The sequence below is a fragment of the Ambystoma mexicanum genome, chromosome 2q (assembly GCF_040938575.1).
Source record: "Ambystoma mexicanum isolate Mex_15411 chromosome 2q, UKY_AmexF1_1, whole genome shotgun sequence".
Classification (NCBI taxonomy): domain Eukaryota; kingdom Metazoa; phylum Chordata; class Amphibia; order Caudata; family Ambystomatidae; genus Ambystoma; species Ambystoma mexicanum.
Genome location: NC_090924.1, coordinates 979,168,560 through 979,193,582, shown reverse-complemented (window position 1 = coordinate 979,193,582; position 25,023 = coordinate 979,168,560). Strand labels below are relative to the sequence as shown.

At 45.8% G+C, this 25,023-nt stretch overlaps 1 protein-coding gene across 11 annotated transcripts in view; it reads right to left on the bottom strand.

Annotated features, from left to right (window-relative positions):
• The window catches only part of TRAK1 (trafficking kinesin protein 1), a 748,555-nt gene that overhangs the window by 332,801 nt on the left and 390,731 nt on the right, over positions 1–25,023 (bottom strand). For all 11 annotated transcript variants that reach the window (XM_069648282.1, XM_069648279.1, XM_069648284.1 and 8 more), the window contains exons 7-9: positions 13,001–13,131; positions 6,593–6,667; positions 1,374–1,511 (exon numbers count right to left, since the gene is read on the bottom strand). In XM_069648282.1, coding sequence (XP_069504383.1) covers positions 1,374–1,511; positions 6,593–6,667; positions 13,001–13,131 — 344 coding nt within the window. The remainder of the gene's footprint in view (positions 1–1,373; positions 1,512–6,592; positions 6,668–13,000; positions 13,132–25,023) is intronic.

Below are 25,023 nucleotides of genomic sequence, written 5' to 3'. Positions count from 1 at the left end.
TCCCAAGTACTGACACGAGGAGGATAGTCCTGCTTGTTATGTCCATACAGGGTTTTTACCTCCTGTACTTTCCAGCACCTACCAGTCCCCGCGCCTTTCCCGTTCTTACCTGTTCTCGGGATGTGCGTCCCTAAAGTCTCTCTCCTACTCGGTGTGCAGCGCTGACATCGGTCTCTCAGTGCCTTAACTCCTGCCCAACCCTTGGACCGAAGGTATGGACGCTACCTCTTGTGTTCGTCACCGCCTGCCAGCCTCCAGTAACCATCTGGACGCTGTTGGGCAAAGAAGTCCCGCTGTCCTCTGGACTCCAGGAGCCAACTGCTCTCAGCTCCGTCCTGACCTTCTCTGCATCTCCTTTGTGCTTCGCAGGCTTCACAGTCTCTCGTCCTGGTTAGCTTTGTGTCTCTGATAGGTAGTCCTTCTTTGGGCTTTATTGCATAGAAGGAAACACGCTTCTGTGGAAGTCTATACCGCTGCAGTTCCTTTCTTGGCATTGCTCTTCATTTTTCCAGTGTCCAACCTCGTGCAAGTACTTGGGTTATCTATGTTCCTGATGTTATGCTTTGTCTCAGTACTTTCCAGAACCTTGAGGTAGTCTACTTTACAACAGTAAACAGGTCTACTGTCTACAAAGAGGTTAGCAGAAGAAGGAGAGGCTAGAGTGTGTCAAGGGCTGATGTTCTAATTAGGGCTATACCCTAGATGGTCGTAGTCCTACCTAGGGGGCGTTGTCGCTCCCCATGAGATCCACCCGCATTATACAAATGGGTAGCAGTCTCACCTCCCTGGCATCGTGGAAAAGGACTTCCCCTTGGGGAGAAGTGAAGACATGTAGTGAATCGTCACAGTCGCAAGGCTCCAGGGTTAATCACTCCATGGTTGCCTTCATGATTACGTCAGTCTGTGCACAAGGTAAATATGCTTTCAGTCTTCTACCCATGCTGCGTATACACAATACATGTTATTGACCTTGGTTATTGCAAACTTGAGACACATGTTATATACATAGGTGTTATATGGCAAGATCCTGTTGTAGCAGTTTAGAGATTAACTCCATTCAATTTGCATAGGGCACAGTGACATTTGCAAAAGGGGGTACATTTTGTGATGTTTCTTGTAGGCAGTAACACCAGAAATATGTATTAAGCAAAGACTGACAAAGCATACAATTAAAGCAAGTAGTCCCTTCTTAAGTCTGTACTGCAGCAATTGGTGGTCAATATGAGCTCAACTGAAAGAGAGAACTCCACTCAATCTAAAAGAAAATCACTTATTCACTCCAACCTACTGTTGGTCACACAGACATTCAACTATTGACTAGACATCGATTTTAGAAGGATAAACTATTTATATAATTGGATAAAAAATCTTACCATTGGAAAAAGACCAAGAGTGTGGTAACGCCGCGATATGACATTTGGCATGGTTTTGTTTCTTAGGTTCTTCAGCTCTTCCTGCGCCTCATGAAGCATTTCCATGCACTCTGCATACTTGTCTTCCAGCTCCCGTAGCTGCAAAATACATAGAAATAACACTCTGCATTTTAGTACATAACGCAAACCTATAACTCTTATTCTCATGATATGGATTAGATGAATATGCAATAGGTACTCACAGGAATGATTAATGCACTCCTAGGCCATAGGCCCCCATTGCTCCATACGTTTGAGATGTCCATCCTAAGAGGACAGGATCAGAGCCTGTTGCACTAGCTGCTGACACTGTAGATGAAGGGCCAAATAACACACTGCCACAGATGTAGTATAATGAGCGGTCTTTCTGCAAGGAGAACTCATGCTCAGAGTCTTTCCCACTGTTGAAAGAAACTATGGTGAAAGACTAAGTGCCCTTGGTGCGAGAGGCCCAGATCCTATCCTTACTATGCCCAGGTGTCACCTTATATGTAGCTCATGTAGTAGGGCTCACAGATTCTCTGCTCTAGAGCCATTGTTGGCACCCTGCAAGGGGTTCCCTGGAAATGCCGCTCATGTTAACTACTGCAAGGAGTTCTTTCGGGTTACTCCAGATATGATAGTGGGCATTTGCCTCAGAATCCCATGGGTACACTTCTGGGGATAGCGACAACTAAGAAAGGATCATGGGGGGCAGTATGCTACAGAGACATTTTCAGATTGCTTCTTCCTCATCAAGCACTCCTGAAAAAACACAAGGTGAAGGCTAGGTGAATTTCCTTTCCCAGTGCTGGCGTGTTCCCCGAGCACACAAGCCTTGAGTGTCACAGAGTGAGCAAGGATCCCATGAATGAGTAGATCCAAACTCTGCGAGTACAAAGTGTGAAGGTCAGAAGGCAGGGCCTTATGCTCACATGACATACAAAGCAAATTAGAGAGCAGTGGAGAAAAAGGTTTTAGAAATTCCTAACACAAGCAATGTATTAGCCTGCTAGTTTGTAGAACCGGACTGACAGTAACTCACTGAGTTGGACTAGGGCAGAGTGCCATTGCCCCGTATGCACAATAGATCCTAATGAGGAAAAATATTAAATGAGGACTTTTGTGTGCAAAAGACGCCCGTCACATCCCGACAGTATGGACACAAAGCAGAAATAGGGAAGAAAGAAAACTACTCGGGAATATTTGCTGACCACAGTGGATTATTTTTGGTTCTCATGCAAACCACTACTGACGCACACAAATCCTGCTCCTTCCAACATCAATTCTTACAAGTAGATAAGCTTAAAGAACTGCACTAACCATACGACACTGGAACCATTGCCAATGTGACAAACCGTAGGATGTGTTTTTAACGAGGTACATTTTCACATTTGCACATTTCCAAGTGCATTTTTCCCTGTGGGCCGTTTTTGTCTATTTTTATTATAAGAATTATAATTGGTTACATTTAACGCGCTTAATACCCAGGGGTTTCTAAGCACGGACAGGGGGCTTGAACCTTTGTTGCTCGGAATCGTCTTGCTTTCAAATATATATATATGTTCTGTGTTTGGGGGCAGGGGTAGTGTGTGGCAGGGTGAGGTTGTGGGGGTGGGTGAGAATGGGTTGGCGGAACCCCCATCATTTTATATAACAAAATAAAAATCGATGACAACGGGGGTGGGGGAAAATGCACAGATAGCACAGCGAGTAGAGCGCTCGCTTTGACATCCGTGCAGAGCCTGCAGATGCAGGTTCGAATCCCGGCAGTGCCGAACTCAGCCTTTCATCCTTCTGAGGTTGATAAATGAGCACCACACATTGTGGGTAATAATAAGCAGCGCTCAGATGCCCGAGGGTTCGTAGCGCTATATAAATGCTAAATTATTATTATTATTAAAGTGACCTTGTTAAAAACACCTACAACTGTAACAAACGAATACATTTCCTGCTGGAAGCTGCTGTCATGAAGAGCAAAAGATGTAAGGGTGTGGAAGGAGACTGACACACAGGTAGCATGCTTTTAGGAAAAGACGTATTTGTACCAAAAGAAAGAAGGAAACCTACCTATCTCCAACTCTAAGCGGGGTTTACCTGCCTCAATAAAATACAAAGGAAATGTCTGAATGTCCGTAAATGAAGTGTCCATCGTCCAGCATCAAAATCCTATTTCTATCCCACAGGGGAGTTGCTAGGTCTGGAAAAGACCCGGGGCTAAGCTGATGTCAGAACTGTTGGGACTGGGGGCTAGCTAGTCTTTTGGCTGTAGCTCCTGAGATTCTATTCGGGGCTACAACCAAAAGATCAGGGGCTATAGCCCCCTAAACCCCCCCCCTAGCAACGCCCCTGCTATCCCATACACGTATAACCAAACTAAACTAGATTTGTCTCTTCTGCGTCCAGAAGAAAGACTTCCTTCTTCTGGATGGGTATGATTCACAGAGTAGGGGGAATGTCTCCGTTACACTGGCCTTTCTCAGACTTCTCTTGGCAGTTCAATGTGGTTGGGGGAATATCTCCCTCCCTCCGGCCTTTCCCAGGATTTGCATGGCAGGTCAATGTGGTTGGGGGAATATCTCCCTCCCTCCGGCCTTTCCCAGGATTTGCATGGCAGTTCAATGTGGTTGGGGGAAGGTCTCCCTTCCCCAGGCCTTTTTTTGGCTTTTCTTGGCAGTTCAATGTGGTTGGGGGGGAATGGCTTCTCAGACATGGGTTCCAAACCCATTTATTTATTTATTTTATTTATTAGTTATTTGTAATGTGCCTATACAGCAAAATAGTGTTTCAAGGCGAATCAAGGCAAGGAGCAGGAACAGGAGGAAAACAAAAACAAAAAGGTCTTGCTAGGCCTTGAGACATTCAGAACATGAGAGTGCTATAAAATGAAGAAAGGGGAGAGTGGAAGGGGGCGGGGCAATACGGGTAGGGGACGCACATGGTTGAGGAAACGAGACAAAAAACAACAAAAAGCGATCTTACTAGGCCTGGCGACAATTCGGATTGAGCAAGTCCTGTAACATGTGCTGCATGGGGTACGGGGGAGGTGGCAAAAGATAGTAAATGCAAGTCTGGAAAAGCCATACCTCATGGTGCAGGGGGCTACATCAGGTGAGCAGATACAGGCGTGACACAGAATTGGTAATTGCAAGTTGGCAGGACTGTATGGAGCTAGGGACAGCCACAGTTAATAAGGCAAGCTGAAGGGGCAGTGCGAGGAGGCAAGGTAGGAATAACCCAAGTAAAGTTGCAGGTAAGGCACAGTACAGTGCAGCACAGTAGAATTGATTGTAGGTGAATGCAAACAGTAGCAGAGTGCAACATAAATATCCGAATTATGAGCGAAAGTCAAGTTGTGGGAAGTGCAGCAATATCCTTAGGGACAGCACCCAAGGGAGGTGACTAAAACAAAAGGAGCAGTTCACCGTAGGTAAGGTCCAGGGCGGATGGACGGAGCGAGTTAGGTGGAATAAGGGAAGGCAGTGATAAGCAGAGGCAAGGCGGAGGGGGTAGCCAGTTGTGGGAGAGAATGTAATCAGGTGCAAAGGAGGAGCGAGTGAGTGAGAACGTGTGCGGTTGGTGCAGTTGGCCACGAGCAGTGATGAAGCTTACCAATAGTGCAGTGGGATGATATACCGGAGTCGGGGACCAGCTGGTGAAGGAAGGTTGTTCCAGCGGAGGTAAAGGAGGCACTGATGATAGGAAAGTGATGATATGGATAATAAGACCATCCAAGGGGTCTGCAGCAGGCAGCTTGCCCGGCGCAAACAAGCATAGACAGGCTGGTGTAATGAGCCTTAGACGTGCCATCGCCATGGGACGGCTTTCCCACCCAGCTTGGAGGCTCACCTCACATCATGAAAAAGCAGTCAATCAGGATGCATAGAGGCCGGCACCACAGCCAATGTAGCTAGGTACTCGCATGCATTGTCGGAAGGCTGGTGGTGGGGTCCGCCATCTTTGAATGTTGCAGGAATCATACTGATTTCTTGGCTGTGGGTCCCCGACCCCTTCACAATGGTCTCACACACACACACACGGGTCCCAGGCCCCTTTGTATTAGCTTCTTCTCTGTGGGTCCCAGACCCCTTTACAATGGCTTCTCAGATACACGTCCCAGACCTCTTTATGTTGCTTTCTTGGCTTTGGGTCCCCAACCCATTTACAGTGATTTCTGTCAAGACCCAGAGGTCTCCGGGAAGCCCCTTGTCCCTTCTCTTGGTGCTCCTGGTGATCCACCTCCTTCGCGGGTCTCTTCACGTCTTCCAACAGGTCTCTTTCAGTCTCGCCTGTGTTTGCACTGTATTACACGGCTCTGTCGTGCGGCACTCCTGTGCTGGGACAGTCTGCCGTGTCTAGTTCCAGCACATCTGTCATCGGCCGAACAGGTAGGGACGCCTGGACTTCCCTCGCCATGTCCTGGTCCACTGCTACAGGCTCGGCTCCCCTGACGCAGGAAAGAACCTCCACCTGTGGTGCCTTCAAGCAGGGACAGAGCAATGTTAGTCCCTCTTCCATCTTTATGCTGCTTGAGGTTTGATCACTACAATGCTTCACCCAGGTCTTTGAGTGTTGCATGGTGGCTCCACGGGTCTCTTCGTCACAGTAGTTTGTCCTGGAGATCCAACATAGACAGCCCTTCTCTTCCTCGTCCCAGTACTACAGGTATAGAGTCCGTCAGGATTAGAGCAAGGTAAGGAGGGAGGTCTGGAAGAGTTAGATGAGGGGTGGGAATACCATATTGGCCCATGATGTCCTTTCTGTATCACATGAGATTCTCCTGCTGGGTACTGCCCCCCAAAGGGACTATTGGGTAGCAGCCTCACCTCCCTGGCCTCAAATATTTCACATCTAAACACCTTGAGTGAAACACAAAGGTCCATACAAAATAGAATTCTTTTCAATGGTATGACAATAGTAAAACTATGCAGACAGTACGACTACATATGGTGTATATTCTTTATATATGGGAAAGGTGGCAGAGCAAGCAAAGCAGAGGACTGCCAACCATGGCGTAGCTAAATCCCACTACATCCGCCAGCAACCACTCCAGCAATATCTAACACAATCAAATGACTCAGTGGGAATCAGAGTATGCATTACTGCACTGTAAAATACTGCCAACATTCAAGACAACTTCAGTGGATGAGGTATTCCTAATATTAGATGGTAACCAGGAGCAAATGGGACAAAATACATACCTCTGCAGTGAGCTGTCGCTGAGCATCTTTGGCTGCCCCCAAATGCTGAACAAGTTCTTCATTTTCAACTGCGTACTATAAGAAGACAAAAAGATGCTCAGATCACTGGTGAGAAGAGGATACACATTCTCAAACCAATTCAAGTCGCCAAACATGTAGAAAGCATTAGAAAGATCTACACAATTATATAGGTTTTAGAAAAGGTAAATAGTTTATTTAAAGAAATATTTCTGTATTTTGATGGCTATCAGGTAAATACGCAACAAAGCATCCTTTATAACTAAATGAAGAAAGTGTCCAATATATATGAATGGGGATTTTAACTACAAAAATAAATACCTCAACCATAATTAAAAACATGCACGTCAATGAGCTACTATATTTATATAATTTGTATAATAGTTCAAGATTAAAATATTAAAATTAGTAGAAAACAGAATAAGTTTGCATGCTCTGGAATCAAGAAGATGCCAACTCACTCTTAATTCATAAGGTTGCACTATGAACAAATGGCTGATGCAGGCAAGATATAACCCCAGTGCACATGCACCACCAAGGAATGGGGCTTCACAACAGAATAGATTGAATAGGAGAGAGATGAAATGTGAATTTAGGAAGTCCAGAAGAAAAGGCCTTGTTCACTGTACTCTGAAATCAGTGTTGCACCTCACATGATTAAGAATATTGAAGCACAATCATATCTGGAAATACCTTTTGTGGAAGTAACATTTTGGGCAGGTTTGACACTATATACTTAAGGCTTATCCTCGACATACACCTCATGGAGTTCCCACTGGTTTCAAAGTCTTCGCTCATGGTTATTTTCAACATTTGCATTCATCATTAGATCCTACAGATAAGAATTACATTTGCGTTCTCCATCAATTAGGGTAGTCTCCAGAACTAGGAAGCAAGCCCACTCTACCTACTCCATCATAAACATATCTCATCAGGATGCAGCAGCAGTGGGGAGTACATAGTTCGTAAAAGCCACAGAATACATTATTTATGCTTCCCTCTTTTGTCTGTGCTAGGTGCTATTCTCCTTCCTTCTGATAGACAATGCAACACTTGCACTCTGATGCATAACAAGTCAACCAATGCACTTTTGTACTTATCCCTTCCTTACAATATATGCTTGGATGCCCTATATCAAATCTGTGAAGGTCCTCTAGTTTCTTTTCATGGCCACACTTACCTACTAAGCAGTCTTAACAGCCCTCTTGGCTACTGATTGTGTACAAATAGTCAAAGTGTGTCAAAAGCACTTTCCTTGCTGTAAAAGTCTAGGAGATACAACGTCCCCTACCCAGCACTTTAAGACTTCCTATATCATTGCCTTCATAATCTTTAAACAAGTATTCATTTTCTCCCTTTAAAACTTCTTTAAAAACCTGTCGTTCTCCACCCAGAGGTCTCAAAGTGGTGATTTGAGACTTGACATCCCTGCAACAAGAAGCAATTAGAAATCATCGCAGCCAGATATTTCTCCTCTCCAAACCATGTAATATTGCAAATCATCCTTTGAAAAGCAATGTAGTGCAATAGATGTGTCATTACCTGGGAACAAGTACAGAGGGTGGGGAAGAGGGGCACTACCTAGCATGAAGTATTCCCAAGTCTCTTGCATAAGCAATTAACAAGTGTTAGTCCTTATTTGTCCAATGTATAATTAATGTTTCAGGTGCAGGAAGGAGAAGGTCTCTAGGCCACCTGAGACCAGCAATGAAAACTACAAAACACCCAAGGACTGTTGTTGCCAACAGGGAAACGTTCTTGCACTCCCAACGTCCCTACGCCCTGTCAAAGATTTTAATTTAAAAGCTTTTTGTTTTAGTCAAAACTTCCAAATCAATCCAAGCTTATGTTGGCAAATGGCTATTAAACAGTTAGTAAATATGACATTTTCAATGAAGACTTCAAAGAAGCAGAAGTTAACATATTTAATTCAAACGGGGTGTCCATTTTTACACCATATAATATTTTTCTTGAACAAATGAAATACAAATCAATTCAGTTAAACAAAAATATTTTTCACCAAAAAAGGTATTTTGCAAAAAAGCAATGGTAATGTGTCAACATTCAACACAAGTGCGAATACCCATCATCATCAGAACTTGAATCCCCAGCACCACCTATCACCAGCTTCCAGAAGGACAAAGCCTTGTCCAATCGGCCCTGGCCAACAAAAACCATAATCTCAGAGACAAAATGATACAAAAACAATCCCAGCTCTCCGCAAAGGATGCATCTCCACCTCATCAAGCTGTCCACGCGCCTTCTCCCACTTCTCCCAATTGCTCCTTCGGATGCCCAAAACATCATCCAGTGCCTTGGATGGCAGACCACCATCTCTGCTTGAATGATCATAAAACTGAGCTCCTCATCGCAGGCTCCCTGCATTGATTCAAACTCCTGGATCCGGCCTTCACCTCCTTCTACATCGATGGCAACATCACATTTGTCTCCAGCCACGTGAAAACCCTGTGAGTACCTGGACTCCAAACTCTCAATGCAAAAACATGTTAAGGCTCTTGTCTCATCAGCAACTCATTCCACCAAGCTCATTAATCTCAGCAGAAAATGTCTCTCCTCTGACAATTGCCTCAGGCTAGCTCGGGCTATCAACGGCAGCAAACTGGATATTGTAACGCCATTCACTCCGGAACCTCGGCAGAAAACGTAACCCAACTTCAACTGATCCAAGTCTGGAATAGGAAACTAATGGATCAGATCTCCCAAGCGAGGCATGGGGCTCAGTGGCTGCCTATCAAAGCCTGCATGGAGTTCAGAATCCTTTCAATCATGCACTGATGCATCCACAATGCAGCACCTACCTACCTTAAACAGTGTATCTCCAAAAGTGCCAAACCATGTTGGTTACGCTCCTCTACCACCTTAACGCTAGCAACACCAAGATTCACCAGAAAGAGAGCTGACGAAACAAGCTTCACTGTCATAGCTCCTACTGTCTGGAACACCCTGCCATCATCTATCCAGGAAGTGCCCTGGTACATAATCTTCAGAAAGAAATTGAAAACTGTATATAAGGCTTGACCTACCATCTCATGACTGTTTTGCTCTATTGTAACAGGTACTAGTACTGTGATACTTACAAGTCTGGGGGCTGTCAACAAATGTAACAAATACATATATCCCTGGTTTAAGTCTATTTAGCATAGAAAGAGAAGCGCACAGTCAAGATTGTGAACGACTGTTTCTAGGACTCGAGACGGCTATGATCCCCTGTAAGCTGTGTGCACATACGCTTGCCCAGATTCCAAACGGGTGCCGCTCAGAAGAGCATTATCAGCGCACACAATTATCAACGTTAAGCATTTTTACATTTTTAATGCACAAGCCACAACAGTTACCTTCCATTTGCTTTACTGAGTAAGAAAACTAAAGTAGCAGTCATAGACCTGCTTACATTACCGCACTATGTGAGGGTGATCATAGACACCTATTTTGGGAAGTCAAATTTCATGCCCCATTAGCATTGCTAACATTACAATATAAGGTGGAGCAACATTTCAAGATCATTTGCTTGGCCCCCTAAGGGCTACGGGTATGGAAATATGCCTGCACTTCCCAAACCTAGCATTGCAGCAATAAATATTCAGAAATCTACAATGCTTTTAAGGAAATCTGCATATTTTCACGGTTGGAGTTGCAATGGGCATTAACAAATACTATAGTAACTCAAATATCTTCTGTAAATAAATGTTTCTCTGAGCAACACTACCAGTGGAAGGCCAAACAATCACGTTAACCCTCGAAAATAATTGTGTATATTAAGATTCATGAAATTTTTGGCACTTATTAAACAACACCCATAATATCATGGTGGGTCTTTAAATAATAGAGTGCATGCAAAATATTGTCTGTGTGTCAATATTCCAATGAGTGTTTTACTGCTGCAAACATCAGGGGAGCCTAGCTCACTTTGTACTGATCCCCGTCAACTAGTACTGAAGGCCAGTACAGAATTAAGGGCAAAGGGATAGAGGGAAGAAATGATAGATAGGGGAGCACAGGCCCACATTCCTTGCAGGCGAAGGACAACTTGGCCACCTTTAAAATCCAAATGAGATGTTTCGGCAAGTACAGTATAGAGGTGAAAACGTGCCGTTTGTTTGCTTTGAAGCAACCTTTGTAACATTCTAGGACTTGTGTTTGGTTTCCTTTCTGTGTCCAACTATTAAAGCTTTTCATTATAAGCACGTATTCTGTGTGTAGAGGTCCTAACATCTCCTCCATCTCGTTAAACTAGAAATAGTGAATTGCGGAGGAAAAGCTCGCAGTTACAAAAAGTACTGCTTCCGATATAACCCTGAGCAGCATAACTATTAACATACACACAAACCTAAGTGGTTTTCTTTAAAAGGCTGCCCTAGGAGACCTCAGTGAAGCTCTTATTTGTTCAGGCTGCACTGAGAGGGGGCCTGGAGGTGAAGGGGGCAAAACAACTATAGCCCAGATGCTGTACAAAATAACTACCTTCCTGAGGACATGGTTACAAGCATGACTCCAGACAAAATGTTGAAATGGGATTATATTACTCCCTATTTTTTACATTTTGGGGTACAATGATTGTTTTGGGAGTAAAAGGCAATAACTATAACAATTTAGTGTACTTTATAGGCATTTGGAAATATATTGCACAAGAACAGATATATTTTTGTAATCCATACTTTTTTCCAACTTCAATTTCATGGCAAGCAAAAAATGAATGTTCTCAGGGCAATAGAGTGTTGACCGTAAGCAGTGGCGGAAAAATTGGTGCAGCAATTCTGATGCAATTATTCTCCTGACATATACTGTGAGAGGCAGGTTTCCCTGACCCCATCTTACTTAACCCTAGTGACACATGAACTATTTTGGCATGTTTTCTGGCACACGTCATTTGGGTGTAATTATTATTTTGGCAAATAATGTACCATGCCTCAATATATTGCTAGCCACATGAGTTATGATGAGTGATATGTGTTCTTTATAACACATTTTCAGATAAATCTTTGTTGACATAAAACCTGTTCTGCAGTGCCTCTGAGCAGTGTATGCAACTTGACTAAAACTCAACTAACCCAACTCTTTATACTGATCATACAAAGCTTTCCTTTGGTATTAAAGTGTTCTTTTTTTCTCTCCAAATGATTACTTTTGCTAGGTACTGTGGAAGACCTTGAAGTTTTGGTTTAGTTTATTAACTCTCTTGCAATCTATATATATGGTGAAAATGTGTGGGTTTGCGTATGTTCCCTGTACAATTCAACACCGCTTCACCAATCTGTACCAAATGTTACAGACTCACCTGTTAGGACCCTCTGGGCATTACTGGTTACATGAAATCTGGACACCCCAAGCACTTTACCAGAACTTCAGCAAAAGTAAAAATGAGAGTGTGGGTTTGTGGCTTCGCGTATGTTCCCTATACAATTCCACACCGTTTCACCAATCTGCACCAAATTTTGAAGTTACCTGTTAGGACCCTTTGGACATTACTGGCTCCATGGCAGTTGGACACCCCACCCCTTTCCCTGGATCTGAGCAAATGTCAAGATTAGGTTTGTGGCTTGGCGAAGCGTTGTTCCTTTTTACAATTCCACACAGTTTCACCTATCTGCACCAAATTTTGCAGAGTTATTTGTACCAATGAGGGAATGAAAGCCTGGGCTACACCAGGCATATCGGCTAGTCATCTACACAACATCTATTTAGCCAATATATGTAGATAAAGTTCTGTAGGTTGCACCATCCATATTGAGTTGTAATGAATTGCAAAAGTTGAGGAGGGGGGGAATTCCCTTGCACACTTCCTACAGAGTTGAAAGCTCACCAAGTAAGCATGCTCAAAGTGGCTTAATTCATTAGTCAGTTGTGCACATGGAAAATAGTGTGCACCAATAAGCAAGCACTTTCTGCACTTTGTTTAAAATAATAATTCAGTACACATTGCTGAATGGCCTCTGATTTAGAGATGGAATCAGGCATGCATGAAATTCAGGGGATTTAGTGACGGTCCAAGGAGAATACCTCTGGAAGAATAGGAAGAGTGGCAGCAACTGTGTTCCTTGCTCGTGTTTCGGCCGATCAATTCTCATTTGAGAACAATGACTGAGAGAAACATGTGTGATGATTTGTTGGGCTTGGATGCTTAAGGTAATACTATCCCTGGAATGATAAATGCGTATGTGATTGCCTAGTTTAGTGTGGACGGTATAGGACTAATCCAAATGTTAAAGACTTTGTCAGAATACACACATACAGCAGTACAAGCCTTAACTTACATAAAGCAGTGTTGCTAACTGTATTTTAATGCTTTATTCCATACTGCCTTTGACAGCTCATTCACATTATCAACATCAGCTCAGCACGTTTAGGAAGCAACGGAATAGGTCAGCTTACAGATTTTGCCTTCTTCTGGAGATCCACAATCTGAGACAGGAGATGGGTGATCTCTTCCTGTTGTCGTGCAGCATCTTCTGTTTTCCTGGCCAACTCTTCTGAAATGCTTGAGATCTGAATACTGGCCTCTCCTTTAAGAACAAGCAAAGATAAATAATGTTAGCGGACATCTGGTATAAACAGAAACGAAGATCTGCTTATTGAACAGATTGTTTAAACTCAGTTGTATAATGCACTGGATTAAAGGCAGTAGACATGCACCACTTGCACACATTGCTATGTCAATGGCATGCACAGGACAATTGTCACATATTGACAAATTGCTAAAACTTGCCCTTTGGGGGGTGAAGGTCTTGAATTTCATAGGTCTTAGAAATACATGAAGCTATCCAACGAGAGATGGATGCTTTCGAGGCTGGTTTCCCTTTCGGGTTACCAAACGTAACAGTGTTGTGAAGAACTTCTAAGTTCACTTGCTCTGTCGAGGTAGAACTTCAGAGCACGTCCGACGTCTAGATTGTGTAAAACCCTTCTGGCATCGGAGACCGGGTTCGGGAAAAAGACTGGTAAAGATATTGACTGGTTTAAATGGAATTCAGAAACCACTTTGGGAAGGAAATATGGGTGAGTGCGAAGCACAAACTTATCCTTGTGGAAAGGTAGGAACGGATGTTCGACAGAGTGAGCTTGACGCTCACTTAGTCTTGCAGATGTCACCGCAATCAAAAAAGCCGCCTTCCAAGAAAGGTACTTGAGCTCGGTAATGGCTATGGGTTCAAAAGGATTATGACTAAGCAGAGAGGACTACATTCAGACCCCATTTGGGATGAGGGTCTCGAACTGGCGGGAAAAGATGTAGAAGACCTGCAAAATGTGTCTTGATGACTAGGTTCTCTAGTGAAAAAGAGCAACTGTCTGTAGACAGATAAGCCTCAATGGCGGATAAGTATGTCCTGCATGATAAGACATGGATGTCAGAGGCAGCAAGGTCAGATACAAAAGACCAGACACAGTTTATAGAAGCCTGTCTGGGATCAGGCTATTTGGCTAGACACCAATGACAAAAACTGAGCCACTTGCTCCTGTATTGAGCTCTTGCAGAGGGCTTTCGTGCCGCTTGAATTATACGCATGTTGTCCTCGGGGAGGTTGAACTTCACTAATTATCGGAACTCAGGCACCAGGCCACCAAGCTGAACGATTGTGGGGAGGGGTGCAACAACTGGTGATTGCTGTGGTGAAGCAGGTCGGGAATCTGTGGCAATCTGATTGGGGAGTACAGCGACAGGTGCTTGTAGTTCCAAAAACCAGAACCTGGCTGGCCAGCAAGGAGCTATGAAGAGGAGAGCGCAGTTCGATGCACTCCTGAGTTTCCACAGCCACAGATGAATCAGCTGCAAAGGGGGAAAAGTGCAAGCTTTAATGTTGTCCCACAGGATCTCAAGAGCATCCTCCAAGGAAGACACTCCGAGCCCGTCCATGGAAGCATAAACAGGAAGTTTCCAATGAGGTTGCAAAGAGGTTCACCGCTGTAGTAACCGTTGCTTGTGGGCAGGGCTCCTAGAAGGAGGTGCCCACTGAAAGGTTGCTGACAGATGACCACCATTGACGATCCGCCGTCATGCAGGATGGGACTAGAATCATCTTGGAATCCAGAGCCCCTCCTGAGACAAGCAGCTCAGAAAAGCAAGCTGAGTGCGCCTCAATTTCAGGCGTGCAAGAGGTAGAGCTAATGGGCAAGAGGCCCAGGAGTCTCTGGAACCACCAGGCTGACATGTAGGACTGTAGGAAGAGTATGCACGTGGCTGAAAGGTCCGTAATCCTGTCCTCCATCAGGAACACTTTAGTACTGATGGTATTCCAATGGAAACCCAGAAAGATCAGGTCTTGAGCAATCGTCAGACGATTTCCGACAGTTAACAGACAGTCCAAGAGGGAACAGGAGCTGAAGGAGTGACTGAAATTGGCCGTAGTGGCCTGTGGGCAAGGACTGCATAGAGCCGATCCTCCAAGTATGGATGGATATACATGAACTCCCTGCAGTCTGAGGAATGCTGCGATGACTGCCATCGTCTTCGTAAAGACACGTGGTGTCGAGCTGAGACCAAACGTAAGCACAAGATACTACAAGTGTTCCGTTCCCACAGAGAACCGTAGATACTTTCGATGTGGGCTCCAGATCAGAATCTGCATGTAGGCATCCTGAAGGTCTACCACGCTGAGCCAATCGCTCTTCCGGAGAGCGGACTTTATCTGGCAGGGCATAATCATCTTGAATTTCTCTTGGGGTACAAAGATATTGAAATTGGAGAGGTGAAGGATAGTGCGCAGGCCAGCCCGTTTGGGTTTGGGCACTATAGACAGACGAGAATAGCAGCCCTCCCCTTGCTCCCGTAAGGGAACAGGTGCCACTGCTCTGAGGTCTAGAAGTTTCTGTACCTCGGCTCTGAGGGAGGGCGATCCAGTCTGCTGGAAAGGAGGGTAAGAGGGTGGGGTAGGGGCTAGGGGCAAGCGGAAGCCACCCGGGTGACGGACAAAACCCATCGGTCTTCTGTGATGGTCTGCCATGTCTCGTACGACTGATGGAAAATATCATTTTGCTGAAGAGGAGGCTGTTGACAGATAGCAAAACCAGCCACCTTGCCTTTGCTGGTTACGACAAGGGCCACCAGCAGGAGCCTCTGTGCTGCGCGCACGGCGGTACTGAAAGTCTGCGCAAACCAGAGAAGGACCTCGTTTGAGACCCCAACCTCTCTGAGTATAAGGTGCCTTTGCTGGGTTTTTGCACGGACTGACAATGATTTGGCAGTTTGAGTGCTTGCCTTGGTTTTTGCAAGTTTCTCATCTGTGGAGGAGTGGAACAGTTCTTTACCCTCGAAGGAGAGATCAAGCACCTTGTCCTGAACTTCCTTCGAAAACTTCGTAGCATGCAGCCACGCTTGGCAGGAGATGTCTACTCCGAACATAAGGCCTGGAGTGGAGTTGTCTACATGATGGGCCACAGCCTCAAGTAGATCCTGTGCCAGAACTCTCATCAGATAAGTCGCCCTTAAAGTCTTCGAGCCTATCAGGAGGAATACATTCCTGAAACTAGACTAGCGCCTTCCACAGTTTGACATTAGCATCCGCCAGGCTAAGCTCGGTATTAGCCTGACGCAACTGAAGAGCTGAATTAGAAAACCCCTTTTTCCCCAATGGTGTCAAGACGCTTGTCCTCTTTGGCAAGTGACACTGCAGTGAAGAATGTTGAGGCCGGCTTCGACTGGACCATAGCTGCTGCCACCACCGTTGATGAGGAGTGGATATGCAGTCAAGGATGTGTCCTCAAAGACGTGTAGCTTGTAGCAAGCGTCAATTTTCTTGTTTAGGTGTTGCCCGGAATGAGGTTTTTCCCAGACCTTGCAGGCTTCGGCCAGGACATCCTTTTGAAGGAACAGGCCAGTGCGCTCCTGTGTCGACAGCGTAAAAGCTCCAGAAAGTACCTCTTCTTGTGGAGCCCGAGGCTCGGTTATTGGGATTTCTAGCAACACCATCATATCCACAACCCGGTCGTGAAAGGCTCTAATAGAGCGGGCGGGTCGTTGCTTTCCTGGTCTGCTTGATCCTCATCCAGTGAGGTGGGAGCAGAAATCCGAGGGCAGGGTGGACTGCATAACGTGAGTCTTTTCCACAGGAGAAAGCAAAGGAGGCCCCACAGGAAGTGGTGGAGGAGGTGGCACTAACGGGATCTGCAGAGGGATTGCCGGAGCAGGGGCCGGTTCAGGCGGCATAGGATACATTTCCATCAATAAATCCTTGAAGTACACCTTCATGGGATCAGAATGCATCAGCGTCTGAAACTTGACAAAAACGCATCCCCAGAAGAGGTTTTAGGCACTGGAATGGGTAGAAGCCGCTCTGAAGGAGCATACCCACAGGATCGCAAAGAGGATGGTTGCCAGGATGGTCCTCTACCAACTGGATCCATGTAAACCGAAGGAGCAGACGTAGGAGGGAGCAAGACTATGTGCAGCAGCGGGGTCCGAGCACACCAATTAATTGGAGGGCGGAACGGGTTCTTGTTATCCACAAAAACGTGAAAAAGGCTGCTCGGTCCCAAAGAAAGGCCCCTCCGTACCAGCCGTTGTTAACGTTGTTAACGTTGGTGTGAGAGAGGTGGACAAAATGGGTGCCGTGGACCGTGGAGGTTGGACCACGACTTTGTTAACGCCTGAGGTGAACTGTGTCACAGGTGCCAGTGAGGCTGTGGCCACCACATGTGAATCAGGTGACTTATGTTCCATTTTAGCCTTGTGACAAGGAACCTCAGCAGAGACGGTGCTAGCAGACAGAGTGCTTCTACGACCCCTTAGACACTGCTGATAAATTAGCCCCCAGTGAGGGAACCTTGGCGGACCCAGTACTCGAAGACTTAAGGTGTTTAACCGGCTTCTTTTCACCCTCAGCAAGATCGGTTCGACCACAGGCCCGAATATGGGAAAACTTAGAGTCACCTCCTGAAGCCAGATCCCTCGAAGGGGGCCCCTCAATCTTGCTGGTCTAAGATATAGCCCCAAGATGGGGAGACTCGGGGGTAACACTGGTATGGTTAGTCACTTTAACAGGAACCTCGAGACGAGACTCGGTACACTTCGTTCCAGATGTGGAAACCTTGCGACTGACCAGGGTGAAAACAACACCAGAAGTACTAATCCTAACTTTAGTCCCCAAAAGGGGAACCTCGGATGAAGATCCGGTCCTGCCAGCCCCTTTGCAGGGGACCTCGGAGGAAACTCCAGAGTGCTGATTAGATCCCTTTCAAGACACCGCAGGGAGATCCCTGGTACAGAACTACTTGAGCCCCTCCCGCACCCTGAAGACCCTGGGAAGGAGTCCTAAAAAGGAACAAAATTACCAGTTGCTTCCCTTTTTCATGAATGAACTGCTGTAAATGTGGTGGAGGAATCCGCTGGAACACCTCATCCCACCTAAGAAGCCGACGCTGGAGTGCACGGACTGAGAGGTAGTAGCATGTTCCGGGCCTAAGCACTGCAGGCAAAGAGAGTGGGGATCCGCCCTCGCAAAACAACGTTCACACGATGAACAGGACACGAATCCCAGACGCTGCGGCATAGACGGAAGAAAGAGGACTGTGGAACTGAAGCAGGAAAGGACAAGAGAACAAAATGAAAAATATTCCCTGAGATGCTAGTGCGTCCGACCACGCAGAGAAAAGGACTGAAGGGTGATGTGTGGGCAGAGCTCAGGAAGACGGGGCTGCGGTCACGTGCAATGGTCCTGCGTAAAAATTAAAGAAGGACAAAAAAGTTAATTCTTTGATGCTTTAAAAGTGCTCTGGTCCAGTCCCGATGGATGGAATGTCCCACAAGTATGGAGGAAGGGGGACGGGACGTAGGATTAATTCTATTTACTGAAGAAAAACAGGTTGTCATTTCTAACAGAAATCACTTCCAAAGTAGGCCATCACAGAGAGTAGAGTGCTGGTGTAAGGCAGCGCTATATATGAACATTGTTACGTATATCCAGTGGTGAAGTGATAAAAATGGGAATACATATTATGGAGATCCAATCGGGGGCAACGTTTAACGTTCAAGCCTTTGCCATATATTAACACATTTACAAGTGGTTGCATGGGCAAAATGCAGGAAAGATGTGATTAGTTTGGATAGGAGGATGGAAGCGTTTGGGGAGCTCCTTTGATAGCCTTGATTAAATACTTTTTCAACAGAGACCACTGTGCAGATTGTGCATGTGCCAAGTTGTCTCCCCAACAGTAGAGAGCAGATACCATTCAGTACAAGAGCTTGTCTACATTAGCACGAGGATGAAATACTGATCTTGGGTCACCAATATGGCATAGCATACAATTAGGCTTTTTTGTATTGCAGAAAAATCTTATTTCACCATATTTCTGCCCCTCCCCCCAATGTTCCTTTCTAGTGGTTTATCCAAAAAAGCCCTAAAATGTCTACCAGATAGCAGCGCTGACCTTGCTACACATGGATTACTGTATTAAATTAAAAAATCAAAGTAAGATGAGCACTTCAATTTAGTGGATATTTTCAGCCATTTTGTACCCTAATATGATCCAAACAGAAATAGGCTATGCGATATGCTCCCCTTAATAAATATTTATTGGATGGACCTTGTATTTTTAAAAGTAGCAATGTAGAGTTAATTATTGGATTCCTGATGCAAATGGGCTGAAAACCCTTATTTAGCCATTTGTCAGTATAATGGGACTGTGAATGGACTACTTGATCAAATGAAACCTGCAACTCTAATGATCCTCCATCAATCATAGTCCGTTCAAGTTCTTTTGGGCAAATGGACCAAGGGCAGGCCACTTCTTATCCTATAACGCAAGGTTTTCAGAAAAATGGGATTGTCAGTTCGAGTAAAGAACAGCAGAGTAATGTCTGATTTGAAATCTCCAATTCCCAATAAATTAAATTTACAGCTCTTTTTTATGGTTCCAGAATCTATTTTAAACATCTAGTTAGTAAACATGCAAACTTTATATTTTTAACAAGGGCTTACTTGTAATCTGTATGATGGGAAGCTTATGTCCATAAAAGTGTTAATGTTACCCTCCCCGGTGCCCATCCTAAAACAGACCAAGGAAGTCTCTCTCATCCTCTTCACCCCATATTTGAAATAGTAAATGCCTCATTCAAGCAAACCAGCTTCCCCATGCACCCCAAAAAAAACTAACCTGCTCTCTCATCAAAAATCTCACCTCGGACGCAGACTATATTGCAAACTACAGACCAATAACTAGCCTCTGATTCATCGAAAAAATTAATTGAGAAGGCAGTTGCCTAATGACTCCGTAGTTGGATTAACCAACCTTTTCTGTTCCGTGATTAGCAGCGTGAGTTCAGAACAAAATGTAGCACAAACAGCCACAACAGCCACAACCCATGTCATAGATGACATTCTTCGAATCATGGATAAAAACGACTCTTGCCTCCTGGTCCTTCAAGATGTCTCTGCCATGTTTGATACCGTCACCCACCACACATTGAGCAGCCTCCTCGCGAACAGAATGGGCTTCTCGTGGACAGTTTTCAATTGGTTTGCATCTTACCTTGCATACATGCAGCAAGCAATCCAGGTAGGAAACTTCATGTCACACCACACCCGGTCAGTCCCACAAGGACCAAATTCTCTCCCTAGTGTTCTTTACTCTATACATGGAGTCTGTGCCCCAGATTTTGTAGTGGAGTAGGTTACACCCTATTTTTTTAAGTTGGAAGTCAAATACATTTTTGGGAGTAAAATAAACCACATTCCCAGTTAGGGTATTTTTTAGACAAGTACTAATATTGTGAATTTAAAACGTTTTTTGATTCATACTTTTTTTAACAGTAATTCATACAAATTGAAACATGCATTTTTACTTTAAAGTTCCTCTTCAGGTCAGACACTAATAATACTAGTAGAGTTCCTTCCTGTGACACTTCTCTGCTGGTAGGACTTTAGAGTAGTATGGGTGTAAGTAGGGTGCAGGATCCTACATGTTTTTTATTTCCTATTGTTTGTTGAGGGTAGTTTTACTCATTACATTTTTTGAGAGTATGCCTATTTCTATAGAGTACAATTGGCTTTTCAGCAGTGTCTGTGTAGGTTTGCATGGAGCCATTGGAATTACTTCTTAATGACCCAGAAATCTCTTCACCAATGCACTGACAATACCCAATCATATCTAAAATGAAGTAGTCCACAGAACATCTTGGTCTCAGAAATGTCCTTGTGGCCATCCAAGCCTGAAGGACAATCACATGCCTGAAGCTCAATTCCACAAAGACTGAATTCATCCTACTTGGTCACCCCCGACTATAGATGGCTAAACAACATCTATACTGCTTCACACCTCTCAAGGCCCTGACCGCTATATCACTCAAATTCGCTATAAACGGTGCACTCACATTCAAACATATCAACTGCATAGTACCAGTCAACCCTCCAATGGAAGATAAAAACCTTCCTTCTACCCAAGAACTGCACAACCTAGTTCAGGCACTCAATCTCCCTCATCGATGCAGGGAACTCCCACCACACTGATGTTCTGGTAACTCACCTGGGCCGATTTAGTGCTTCCTGACACGCCATGGCAGAATCAATGACAGGAAACAAGAGATTCAACCACATTTCTCCCAACACTATGGGAGTGGCACTGGCTTCCCATCCCATCCCATCCAGACTACTCTTTAAGAGTGGCTACAGTATCTGTAAAGTGGCGATCTGGACCAGACAAACACTCTTACAATTTAGAGAGGACTAAGCCCCCATACATGATCTCACATAAACTGCCAGAAATTAAATGTACACAAGCAGGAGAGGAAGGGGAACAGGAGAGGAGAGGCACCACACCTAGGAGGTACACAGTCACAAACAGGTAGCATGGTGAAATAGTAAATAAAAGTAATCTAGTTCTTGATGAACTAGGAAATTCACCTGAATTCTGTTATAATGCATTAACATGTGTAAAATAGAAAATAATCCTACAGGAGCACCACTGTTTTGTGTAAATTGTTATAATATGAATATGGCCATACCATAAACCTGGAAGAGCCATCTTATATTCGGGTACTCTCCTCTAATTCCAGATGTTGACACGGTATGGCCCGGTACCCACACCCTACTATAATCGCACAATCACAAATACATGCACTCTGAAGTAACCTGGTACGTATAATGAAGTTCCATGCTGGATTCCATGGTAAAGTATATAAGTGTATTTATTCCAGTTCCTCTAATAAGCTACTAGACACTTATGTAGATCAGATGTAGCGCACAACCACTGGGCCATCCACACCCCAGCCAACTCCCTTCCAACTGACACTCTCGAAAACTCACCCAGTGCTCTATCCAAACATTCCACACTATAATTCCATTCACACCTCCACTATCCTTGCAAGCACATTACTACACGCTCCCACCGACACAAAAGATATGCATAAACACAGAGTGGCATATATGCACACCGCAATGTACTGAAACCTACGACCAGTCACAAACGCATAATAATTTGCTAAAACACTCACAAATACAATGCCATTTGCAAATTAATACACTATTTACACAAAGACAGCAGAGTGACACACATGCATACAAACACAGTTGAACAGGTAAATATTCAATGAGCCGCTGCTGCCACATAGTAAGTATTTAAAAGGCAAGACTCTTCCTGGATTAAATCTTTCCCACTACCCCTCCCCATGTTCATATATTCAGAACGACAGCCAAACCTCTCTCCGCTGGCCTATTGAACCCTGCAGGTGCTTTGGCTGTTTTTCAGTTGCTGCTATTAGTCCTACGTCAATGGTGTGCTGATAACACCAACTACAATATCTGTAACTGCCAAATACGGTGTTATTAGACAGGTCAAATCTCTTCCATCAGACAAAGCAGCAAAAGGTTCAGGTATAAAATACATCCTCCAATTGCTGCAACTATGCGGGGTTGATGATGCCAATGCAGGGGTCTGTAACCGTTGGCTCTCCAGATGTTTTAGACTGTAACTACTACTCTTGACAGCATAGTCAATGGTGATGAATCATGGGAATTGTAGTACAAAACACCCGACAGCTGCATGGTGCTGACCCCAGCACTAATGGATTTCCTGCAGTCGTAAATGTAGCAAAGACCTTGGTCAAGATCTTTCAGCTGTCAGCAGTTACTAAAGAGACACTGTTTATAATGGTTATTTCTCTTTACAAAAACCCTTCCGGTAAAATGCCCGAGTACTAGATATCGCAGACTGTGGGCCTATTGGGTTCTGGAAAAAGGATCCATGTAAAATACAAGTGTGCAGAGAGGGCGCTAGAGAGCCGTCCAAGATGGCGGCCTCCCTGTGAGCTCCGCGGAGCTCCCCTAAAATCCTGACCAATCGAAGCTTCTGTGGTGCGCAAATTGTCCGCAGCCGCCTCCAGATTGTAGCCGAGGCGCATCCGAGCAGAACGGGGTATTCATCCGTCGACCCTCGAACGCTGAGTCCCGTCTCCTCGACGGTGAGAGCCCCCCCCCCCTTCCCCGTGCGGACGGGGCTCGGGCACGGGCCGGGCGCGGAGGGGCCGGCGGCGGAGCGGGCCTGGGATTCGGGGGTGCCGCTCGGAGCTGGCGAAAACGAAGGAAAATCCTGGAGGAACCACCACGGACGGACGCCGAGGGGCTCTCCGGGCGCCGCCGAGGATCAGGTACGCGCGCCCCATGCGCCCTCGCGCCCTCGCTCGCGCACCCCGGGTGGATCCCCGGCTCCCCCGCCAGGGGAGGCGTGAAACAGCACGGTCCAAACCGGCCCAGCGGCAAGACCTCCAGAGAGTCACACCGCTAGAAAACGACAAGCCGGGCGCCCCGAGACCCCTGGCCCGCCTCCCGGTGCCCCCTGGCCCCTGCAACGCGAGCACCAATGGCGACTTCGAGGAAAACGGACAGATCTCAAAAAAAGCTGAACTTCGAGGGTAGCTCCGCGACCAAAGCAACCACCTCGAACAGCAGAGCGCAGTCTCCCGTCCAGGCCGCAGCCCAGGATGAAGAGGAGGCCCACGGGTTCGACATTAGGGAAATCCTCCTTGAACTTAAGGCCGGGATCGGAGGTCTTGGAAGTAAACTCGACGCACTCACCTCCAAGGTCGACCTACTCCAGCACCGGCTGGACAAACACGCCGACAGACTGGACACAGTCGAGCAGAGAGTGTCTGACCTCGACGACGGTGCAGCGGCTCTAACGTCCAGAGTGGCCTCCCTAGAAGTGCAAATGAAAGCAGTAAGTGCCAAAAACGAAGACTTGGAGGGCCGTTCTCGGCGCAACAACATCAGGATCGTGGGAGCCAGGGAACAACAACTTACCGTGAAAATGGAAGACTACGTTGAGAAGTTATGTATGGACCTCTTTGGTACAGAAATCCTGTCCAAACTGTTTGTCGTGGAGAGAGCTCATCGAGTCCCCAACACCAGACCAATCCCCGGGGCTAATCCCCGCCCAATCATAGCGAGATTGCTTAACTATAAGGATCGAGATGCCATCTTACGGGCGGCTAGGGAAAAAGGGGATCTCCAGTACGACGGCGACAAGATCCAGTTTTTCCTGGACTTCTCCCAAGCGGTCCAAGTGCAGAGAAGATCGTTCATGGCAGTAAAGCGCAGACTGCAAGAGAACCAGATACAATATTCCATGCTCTTCCCAGCCAAACTCCGCATTCAACACGAGGGCAGGACCCAGTTCTTTAACACCCCAGAAGAGACAAGCGACTATCTGGATCGCTCTGGCTGTAGACCCGCTACTGTCAACGGAAGACCGCAAAGGGGCGACAGACCAAGAAGAAACCCGCCGTAAAAAAATGCCTATAGGACACCCAAAACGGCTGCACGAGACTTCAAGGTTGACTAGAAACGACCACCACAGTTCAACATTGCATCCAAAGAAGGGAGCCAGCCCCCTCCTGGTGGGCCACCTGCGCCCCGAGCACAGCAATGCTAGTTGTACTGTTAAAATGGGTTTGTTTATCACGGGCTTGTTGGGGGTTGCCCGTGCAGGGGAGAGAAGTTAGTTTAGCAAAACCGCCACAACCCGCATACCCCAGTTCCACGACAGTCACACGAAGAACTATGCATCTAACAATTGCCACGTCCTCCCTGCTCCTCTATGGAAAGCGACTCCAGCCAATCCCGCGAGCCTCGTCTCGACATGATGATTTTGACCCCTCTAGATGGCAGCGGCAACGTTGAAAATCGCCACCTGGAACATTCGTGGCGGCAACCAGCCTATGAAAATGAGGAGAATTCTTCAATATCTTCGGTGACACAAAATCAACATAGCGATACTCCAGGAGACTCACCTGCTGCCCGCGTCAGAACAACATTGGGCCAGATCATGGGGATGTCATCGGTACTTCTCATCCTACTCCTCATTCGCCAGGGGTGTTGCGATCCTGATCGACAGAAGAACTAATTTCAGCTTTATTGATTTAAAGAAAGACACTGAGGGGAGGGCCCTAATGGTGAAAGGGATAATCGAAG